This window comes from Mustelus asterias, unplaced genomic scaffold, assembly GCF_964213995.1.
Source record: "Mustelus asterias unplaced genomic scaffold, sMusAst1.hap1.1 HAP1_SCAFFOLD_3778, whole genome shotgun sequence".
NCBI classification, from domain to species: domain Eukaryota; kingdom Metazoa; phylum Chordata; class Chondrichthyes; order Carcharhiniformes; family Triakidae; genus Mustelus; species Mustelus asterias.
The window spans coordinates 2,501-12,500 of NW_027593723.1; the positions used below are offsets into that span (position 1 = coordinate 2,501).

General features: G+C 53.4%; 1 protein-coding gene across 1 annotated transcript in view; it reads left to right on the plus strand.

The window, feature by feature from the left end:
- Window positions 1-10,000, plus strand: part of LOC144490776 (ubiquitin carboxyl-terminal hydrolase 11-like) — a gene marked incomplete at its 5' end in the record, with an annotated part of 17,289 nt that overhangs the window by 1,481 nt on the left and 5,808 nt on the right. Inside the window, 4 exons of the mRNA XM_078208478.1 lie at window positions 623-725; window positions 3,074-3,247; window positions 5,203-5,361; window positions 6,934-7,158. Of these exons, the coding sequence (XP_078064604.1) occupies window positions 623-725; window positions 3,074-3,247; window positions 5,203-5,361; window positions 6,934-7,158 (661 nt within the window). The remainder of the gene's footprint in view (window positions 1-622; window positions 726-3,073; window positions 3,248-5,202; window positions 5,362-6,933; window positions 7,159-10,000) is intronic.

Consider the following 10,000-nt stretch of genomic DNA (forward strand, 5'->3'; position numbering starts at 1 on the left):
GGGAATCACAGACCCCCGTCCCGTCACAGTGTGGGGGAATCACAGACCCCCGTCCCGTCACCGTGTGGGGAATCACAGACCCCCCGGTCCCGTCCCCGTGTGGGGGGAATCACAGACCCCCGTCCCGTCACCGTGTGGGGGAATCACAGGCCCCCCGTCCCGTCACCGTGTGGGGGAATCACAGACCCCCCCGTCCCGTCACCGTGTGGGGGAATCACAGGCCCCCCGTCCCGTCACCGTGTGGGGGAATCACAGACCCCCCCGTCCCATCACCGTGTGGGGGAATCACAGACCCCCGTCCTGTCACCGTGTGGGGGAATCACAGACCCCCGTCCCGTCACCGTGTGGGGGAATCCTCCGTCCCGTCACCGTGTGGGGGAATCACAGACCCCCGTCCTGTCACCGTGTGGGGGAATCACAGACCCCCCCGTCCCATCACCCTGTGGGGGAATCACAGACCCCCGTCCCGTCACCGTGTGGGGGAATCACAGACCCCCCGTCCCATCGCCGTGTGGGGGAATCACGGACACAGAACGTTGTGGTTTGTGTGCAGTGTTCCAGGTGGGGTTGGTGAGGACAGTCTCTGTCGGGTGTCTCACTGATGCTTCGCTCTCTTTCCCAGGCGGAATTCGCTGGATGAGCAGGGCTCCTCCTATCAGGGTCAGCCTGGCGTGTGCGGCTTGAGTAACCTTGGCAACACTTGCTTCATGAACTCTGCCCTACAGGTAAGAGCAGAAATTCGGAATGAGGGCAGGATTTGTGTGAATTTTTCAAAGACCTTCCCTCCGTCATAAGGTCAGAGTGGGGATGTTCGCTGATGATTGCACAATGTTCAGCACCATTCGCCACTCCTCAGATACTGAAGCAGCCCGTGTCCAAACACAGTGAGACAGGGACAATATCCAGGCTCGGGCTGACAAGCGGCAACTAACATTCACCCCACACAAGCACCAGGCAATGACCATCTCCCAAAGAGAGAATCTAACCACCGCCCCATAACATTCAATGGCATTTCCATTCCCTTCCCCCACTATCAACATCCTGGGGGTTACCATCACTGAATCCCCCCACTATCAACATCCTGGGGGTTACCATCACTGAATCCCCCACTATCAACATCCTGGGGGTTACCATCACTGAATCCCCCACTATCAACATCCTGGGGGTTACCATCACTGAATCCCCCACTATCAACATCCTGGGGGTTACCATCACTGAATCCCCCACTATCAACATCCTGGGGGTTACCATCACTGAATCCCCCACTATCAACATCCTGGGGGTTACCATCACTGAATCCCCCACTATCAACATCCTGGGGGTTACCATCACTGAATCCCCCACTATCAACATCCTGGGGGTTACCATCACTGAATCCCCCCACTATCAACATCCTGGGGGTTACCATCACTGAATCCCCCACTATCAACATCCTGGGGGTTACCATCACTGAATCCCCCACTATCAACATCCTGGGAGTTACCATTGACCAGAAACTGAACTGGACTCAACACACAGTGGCTACAAGAGCAGGTCAGAGGCTGGGAATCCTGCGGAGAGTAACTCACCTCCTGACTCCCCCCAGAGCCTGTCCACCATCTACAAGGACACAAGTCAGGAGTGTGATGGAATACTCTCCACTTGCCTGGATGAGTGCGGCTCCAACAACACTCGAGAAGTTCGACACCATCCAGGACAAAGCAGCCCCGCTCGATTGGCACCACATCCACAAACACCCACTCCCTCCATCACCGACGCTCAGTAGCAGCAGTGTGTACCATCTACAAGATGCACTGCAGCAACTCACCAAAGATCCTTAGGCAGCACCTTCCAAACCCACGGCCACTTCCATCTAGAAGGACAAGAGCAGCAGATACATGGGAACACCCCCACCTGCAAGTTCCCCTCCAAGCCACTCACCATCCTGACTGGGAAATATATCGGCCGTTCCTTCACAGTCGCTGGGTCAAAATCCTGGAATTCCCTCCCTAACGGCATTGTGGGTCAACCCACAGCACGGGGACTGCAGCGATTCAAGAAGGCAGCTCACCCCCACCTTCTCAAGGGGCAACTAGGGATGGGCAATAAATACTGACCAGCCAGCGACGCCCGTGTCCCAAGAATGAATTTTTTTTTAAATTAATGAGCATTCCTAAATCACATTGCAGCCTGTACAGCGCTGAGCAGGTGGGGGGGGCGGGGGGCATGAGTTCAGAGTCGGAGCTGGGGTCTGAGTGGGTGGGGTCAGAACAAGGGACATGGGGGTCAGAACAAGGGACATGGGGGTCAGGACTTCTAACCAAAGATCCTTTTGCCTCCCTGTCTCGTTAAGTGTTAAACTGGTGCTTTGTGAGTTGAGGCAGACGCACTCTCCCTTGGTGAGGACCACATGGACCTGCTCTGTGGGTGGCACAGTGGTTAGCACTGCTGCCTCACAGCGCCAGGGACCCGGGTTCGATTCCCGGCTTGGGTCACTGTCTGTGTGGAGTCTGCACGTTCTCCTCGTGTCTGCGTGGGTTTCCTCCGGGTGCTCCGGTTTCCTCCCACAGTCTGAAAGACGTGCTGGTTAGGGTGCATTGACCCGAACAGGCGCCAGAGTGTGACGACTCGGGGAATTTCACAGTAACTTCATTGCAGTGTTAATGTAAGCCTGACTTATGACTAATAAATAAACTTTAACTTTCTTGTAGCCACTGTGTTTATGTGGTGAGTCCAATTGAGTTTCTGGTCAATGGTAACCCCCAGGATGTTGATAGTGGGGGATTCAGTGATGGTGACCCCCAGGATGTTGATAGTGGGGGGATTCAGTGATGGTTACACATTGAATGTTAAGGGGTGGTGGTTCGAGTGTCTCTTATTGGAGATGGTCATTGCCTGGCATTTGTGTGGCGTGAATGTTACTGCCACTTGTCAGCCCAAGCCATTCAGGAGGAGGCTATGTTTTATTGATTAAGTCGGGTGTATACAGCCCACATTCTAAAGCAACTAATCATGAAGGGTAATAAGGAGTTGTGGCCTGTTTGATGTGCTGGAAGTGTCACACACACCCCCTCTCTCTCTCTCTGTCCTGCAGTGTCTGAGTAGCACGCCTCCCCTGACGGACTACTTCCTCAGTAACGGCTATGTGGACGAGCTAAACCTGGATAACCCACTGGGGATGCAAGGGGAAATCGCTGAAGCTTACGCTGATATCGTTAAGCAAATCTGGTCTGGTCGCCATTACACTGTCATCCCTCGAATGTTCAAGGTAATGTGACGGTTCTGTGCCTTTAAGAGAATTATTTGTCATGCTCCTTGTGCGGAAACTCTTTGAGTGGTTTTGTTTTATTACCGGTGCTGCTGTGTCTGTAACCAGCATCCTTTACTGTTACTGCAGCAGCATCATTGCTCCCAATTGTTCGAATGTTTGTTTTAATCTGAACTAACGTAGTTCTGATTTTTAGTGATTTTCCCCTGGGGTTTTGCAGAGTAGGGCTTGATTGGGTTGACTGACAGTAACATCAGGGTGGAGCTAGGCTTACACAGAGAATTCAAGCTCAGTTGCTTTTTGGGAACTGTGGAACGAAGTAGCTCTGAGTCTCTGAACACTGGAGACTGGGCTCTGCCAGAGACGAGGTTTATTTCTCTGATGTTCTGCTGTTTGAGGATAGTTCTTTCACTGAGAATCTGCTGTATGAGAGTCCGAAGACAGGTGTCAGTCTGGATCTCTGTCCAGAGGTGCTAAAAGGCTGGAAATCTAGCAACCACATCAGCATATCTTTTAGTGTTGATTGGTCCTTCAAGAGAATTTATGTCATTGGGATATTGCTCACATTGGAACTATAGCTGTAAGAATTATACTTTGTCATGTTTAAGTGGTTTAATTGGTAAAAGTTATGCTTTTTTTTGTTATATTCCAACTGTGTACTTAAAGTTTGTTTGATAAAAGCTCCCTAGTGGGTCACTTGAATCATACCGAGAATGAAAGACTTCATACTCACACTAATGCCAAAATCAAATGAAAAACCTCGGGTCTCGGCCAACTTCAAAAACACCCTGGAGTTTCTGCTCTAGTCCGTAACAGTACCTGTCCTGGGAGTGTTTGATGGGGGACAGTGTAGAGGGAGCTTTACTCTGTATCTAACCCCGTGCTGTACCTGTCCTGGGAGTGTTTGATGGGGACAGTGTAGAGGGAGCTTTACTCTGTATCTAACCCCGTGCTGTACCTGTCCTGGGAGTGTTTGATGGGGACAGTGTCGAGGGAGCTTTACTCTGTATCTAACCCCGTGCTGTACCTGTCCTGGGAGTGTTTGATGGGGACAGTGTAGAGGGAGCTTTATTCTGTATCTAACCCCGTGCTGTACCTGTCCTGGGAGTGTTTGATGGGGACAGTGTCGAGGGAGCTTTACTCTGTATCTAACCCCGTGCTGTACCTGTCCTGGGAGTGTTTGATGGGGACATTGGAGAGGGAGCTTTACTCTGTATCTAACCCCGTGCTGTACCTGTCCTGGGAGTGTTTGATGGGGGACAGTGTAGAGGGAGCTTTACTCTGTATCTAACCCCGTGCTGTACCTGTCCTGGGAGTGTGATGGGGGACAGTGTAGAGGGAGCTTTACTCTGTATCTAACCCCGTGCTGTACCTGTCCTGGGAGTGTTTGATGGGGGACAGTGTAGAGGGAGCTTTACTCTGTATCTAACCCCGTGCTGTACCTGTCCTGGGAGTGTTTGATGGGGGACAGTGTAGAGGGAGCTTTACTCTGTATCTAACCCCGTGCTGTACCTGTCCTGGGTGTGTTTGATGGGAGTAGTGTGGGGGGAGATTAACTGTTGATGAGCCCGTTATAAAATTCTAACAGGGTTAGACAGGGTGGATTCAGAAAGAATGTTCCCGATGGTGGGGGGAGTCCAGAACTAGGGGTCACAGTTTGAGGATAAGGGGTAAACCTTTTAGGACTGAGGTGAGGAGAAATTTCTTCACCCAGAGGGTGGTGAATGTGTGGAATTCACTCCCACAGAAAGTAGCTGAGGACAAAACGTGTGATTTCAGGAAGAAATTAGATATCGCTCTTGGGGCGAAAGGGATCGAGGGATATGGGGGGGAAGGGGGGGATCAGGATATTGAATTTGATGATCAGCCGTGATCGTAATGAATGGCGGAGCGGGCCGAATGGCCTCCTCCTCGCCTCGTTTCTATGTTTGTGTGACTCTGACTGTCTCCCGCAGACTCGAGTTGGACATTTTGCCCCTCAGTTCTCCGGTTACCAGCCTCACGATGCACAGGAGTTGCTGGCGTTCCTGCTCGACGGGCTACACGAAGACCTGAACCGGGTGCGGAGGAAAGAGTACATGGAGCTACAGGATGCGGACGGGCGGGAGGACGAGGTGAGGGTGGGGTTCCCCCTGGGGCTGGGGAGGGACGGACCTGCAATGGGGCGGGGGGGGGGGGGGGGGGGGCGGCAGGGAGGACTGACTGCCTCTTGGGTGGGGCTCGGGAGAGGATTGTGGGGGTGGCACGGTGACACAGTGGGTTAGCACTGCTGCCTCACAGCACCAGGGACCCGGGTTCGATTCCCGGCTTGGGTCACTGTCTGTGCGGAGTTTGCACGTTCTCCCCGTGTCTGCGGGTGTTTCCTCCGGGTGCTCCGGTTTCCCCCCACAGCCCGAAAGACGTGTAGGTTAGGGGGATTGGTCATGCTATAAATTGCCCCTTAGTGTCCTGGGATGTAGGTTGGAGGGAATTAGCAGAATAAATGTGTGGGGCTGTGGGGGTGCGGCCTGGGGTGGGATTGTGGTCGGTCCAGTCCTGATGGGCTGAATGGCCTGCTTTGCACTGTAGGGATTCTATGATTCACGGAGGGGGGGTGTCTGTGTTCAGGGGAGAGGGGTCCCTGCGTTCGCGGGGGGGAGGGGTCCCTGCGTTCGTGGGGGGGAGGGGTCTCGGTGGTCAGGGGGTCTCTGTGTGTGTTGAGTGGGGAGGGGTCTCTGTGTGTGTTGAGTGGGGAGGGGTCACTGTGTGTGTTGAGTGGGGAGGGGTCTCTGTGTGTGTTGAGTGGGGAGGGGTCTCTGTGTGTGTTGAGTGGGGAGGGGTCTCTGTGTGTGTTGAGTGGGGAGGGGTCTCTGTGTGTGTTGAGTGGGGAGGGGTCTCTGTGTGTGTTGAGTGGGGAGGGGTCTCTGTGTGTGTTGAGTGGGGAGGGGTCTCTGTGTGTGTTGAGTGGGGAGGGGTGTCTGTGTGTGTTGAGTGGGGAGGGGTGTCTGTGTGTGTTGAGTGGGGAGGGGTGTCTGTGTGTGTTGAGTGGGGAGGGGTGTCTGTGTGTGTTGAGTGGGGAGGGGTGTCTGTGTGTGTTGAGTGGGGAGGGGTGTCTGTGTGTGTTGAGTGGGGAGGGGTCTCTGTGTGTGTTGAGTGGGGAGGGGTGTCTGTGTGTGTTCAGTGGGGAGGGGGTCTCTGTGTGTGTTCAGTGGGGAGGGGTCTCTGTGTGTTGAGTGGGGAGGGGTCTCTGCGTGTGTTGAGTGGGGAGGGGTCTCTGCGTGTGTTGAGTGAGGAGGGGTCTCTGTGTGTGTTGAGTGGGGAGGGGTGTCTGTGTGTTGAGCGGGGAGGGGTCTCTGTGTGTGTTGAGTGGGGAGGGGTCTCTGCGTGTGTTGAGTGAGGAGGGGTCTCTGTGTGTGTTGAGTGGGGAGGGGTCTCTGTGTGTGTTGAGTGGGGAGGGGTCTCTGTGTGTGTTGAGTGGGGAGGGGTCTCTGTGTGTGTTGAGTGAGGAGGGGTCTCTGTGTGTGTTGAGTGGGGAGGGGTCTCTGTGTGTGTTGAGTGGGGAGGGGTCTCTGTGTGTTGAGTGGGGAAGGGTCTCTGTGTTCCCGGGGGATTGGGGGAGCGGTTTTTGGGGAGTGGGTCGCTCGGATCGCTGGTTGGCCCTCGAGCTGGTTCTAACTCCCCCACTCTCCCTCCCTCCTCCCCCGCAGGTGGTGGCGGTGGAAGCCTGGACCAATCACAGAAGGAGGAATGACTCCATCATCGTGGACATCTTCCACGGCCTGTTCAAGTCCACGCTGGTGTGTCCGCAATGCCACACTGTCTCCGTCACATTCGACCCTTTCTGCTACCTCAGCGTACCGCTGCCCGTCAGTCCCGACAGGGTCCTGGAGATCTTCCTGGTGACCGTGGACCCACAGTCCAAGCCCATCCAGGTACCGCCGCGCCAAGTGAGGGGCGGGAGGGACAGCTGTTTGACTGTGGGTGCATCGCCGCTCTCCCCAGACGCCAGCTGCGGGGAGGAAGGGGGGATTGGTTCAGCTCCCCCCCCATCACGTGAAACTTGGTCAACTGTACACTAAGAAGTCTCACAACACCAGGTTAAAGTCCAACAGGTTTATTTGGTAGCACGAGCTTTCGGAGCGCTGCTCCTTCATCAGGTGAGTGGGAGTTCTGTTCACAAACAGGGCATATAAAGACACAAACTCAATTTACACAATAATGGTTGGAATGCGAGTCTTTACAGGTAATCAAGTCTTAAAGATCCAGACAATGTGAGTGGAGAGAGGGTTAAGCACAGATTAAAGAGATGTGTATTGTCTCCAGACAGGACAGTTAGTGAGATTTTGCAAGCCCAGGCAAGTCGTGGGGGTTACAGATAGTGTGGCATGAACCCAATATCCTGGTTTAGGCCGTCCTCATGTGTGCGGAACTTGGCAATCAGTTTCTGCTCAGTAACTCTGCGCTGTCATGTGTCGTGAAGGCCGCTTTGGAGAACACTTACCCAAAGATCAGAGGCCGAATGCCCGTGACCGCTGAAGTGCTCCCCAACAGGAAGAGAACACTCTTGCCTGGTGATTGTCGAGCGGTGTTTATTCATCCGTTGTCGTAGCGTCTGCATGGTTTCCCCAATGTACCATGCCTCGGGACATCCTTTCCTGCAGCGTATCAGGCAGACAACGTTGGCCGAGTTGCAAGTGTATGTACTGTGTACCTGGTGGATGGTGTTCTCACATGAGATGATGGCATCCGTGTCGATGATCCGGCACGTCTTGCAGAGGTTGCTGTGGCAGGGTTGTGTGGTGTCATGGTCACTGTTCTCCTGAAGGCTGGGTAGTTTGCTGCGGACAATGGTCTGTTTGAGGTAGTGCGGTTGTTTGAAGGCAAGAAGTGGGGGTGTGGGGATGGCCTTGGCGAGATGTTCGTCTTCATCAATGACATGTTGAAGGCTCCGGAGGAGATGCCGTAGCTTCTCTGCTCCGGGGAAGTACTGGACGACGAAGGGTACTCTGTCCACCGTGTCCCGTGTTTGTCTTCTGAGGAGGTCGGTGCGGTTTTTCGCTGTGGCGCGTCGGAAATGTCGATCGATGAGTCGAGCGCCATATCCTGTTCTTATGAGGGCATCTTTCAGCGTCTGGAGGTGTCTGTTGCGATCCTCCTCATCCGAGCAGATCCTGTGTATACGGAGGGCCTGTCCGTCGGGGATGGCTTCTTTAACGTGTTTAGGGTGGAAGCTGGAGAAGTGGAGCATCGTGAGGTTATCCGTGGGCTTGCGGTACAGTGAGGTGCTGAGGTGACCATCCTTGATGGAGGTGCGTGTGTCCAAGAATGCAACAGAGAGATCTTGGGGTCCATATCCACAGATCTCTAAAGGTTGCCAGTCAAGTGGATAGAGCTGTGAAGAAGGCCTATAGTGTGTTAGCTTTTATTAACAGGGGGTTGGAGTTTAAGAGCCGTGGGGTTATGCTGCAACTGTACAGGACCTTGGTGAGACCACATTTGGAATATTGTGTGCAGTTCTGGTCACCTCACTATAAGAAGGATGTGGAAGCGCTGGAAAGAGTGCAGAGGAGATTTACCAGGATGCTGCCTGGTTTGGAGGGTAGGTCTTATGACAAAAGGTTGAGGGAGCTCGGGCTGTTCTCTCTGGAGCGGAGGAGATTGAGGGGAGACTTAATAGAGGTTTATAAAATGATGAAGGGGATAGATAGAGTGAACGTTCAAAGACTATTTCCTCGGGTGGATGGAGCTATTACAAGGGGGCATAACTATAGGGTTCATGGTGGGAGATATAGGAAGGATATCAGAGGTAGGTTCTTTACGCAGAGAGTGGTTGGGGTGTGGAATGGACTGCCTCTGCAGTGATAGTGGAGTCAGACACTTTAGGAACATTTAAGCGGTTATTGGATAGGCACATGGAGCACACCAGGATGATAGGGAGTGGGATAGCTTGATCTTGGTTTCAGATAAAGCTCGGCACAACATCATGGGCCGAAGGGCCTGTTCTGTGCTATACTGTTCTAAGTCTAAGTCAACCAATTCCGGAGAGTAGTCCATGGTGAGTCTGATGGTGGGATGGAACTTGTTGATGTCATCATAGAGTTGTTTCAGTGATTGCTCACCATGAGTCCAAAGGAAGAAAATGTCATCGATGTATCTAGTGTATAGCATCGGTTGAAGGTTCTGTGCGGTGAAGAGGTCTTGTTCGAACCTGGGCATGAAGATGTTGGCATATTAAGGTGCGAATTAGGTCCCCATGGCTGTTCCGTGTGTCTGGATGAAGAACTGGTTGTTGAAGGTGAAGACATTGTGGTCCAGGATGAAGCGGATGAGTTGTAAAATTGCATCTGGAAACTGGCAGTTGTCGGCGTTGAGTACTGAGGCCGTTGCAGCAATGCCATCGTCATGGGGGATGCTGGTGTAGAGTGCTGAGACATCCATTGTGACGAGGAGTGCTCCTGGTTCAACTGCTCCATGTGTGCCGAGTTTCTGTCGGAAGTCCGTCGTGTCGCGACAAAAGCTGGGGGTTCTTTGTACAATGGGTTTCAGGATGCTCTCGACGTAGCCGGAGAAGTTCTCGCACAGGGTCCCATTGCCCGATACGATGGGACGGCCGGGTGTGTTTGCCTTGTGTATCTTCGGGAGGCAGTAGAGATCTCCAACGTGTGGAGTACGTGGGATGAGAGCACGGAGGGTGTTTTGAAGGTCCGGATCAAAGGTTTTGATCAGAGTGTTGAGTTGACGGGTGTGTTCTTTGGTCGGATCTGTGGGTAATTG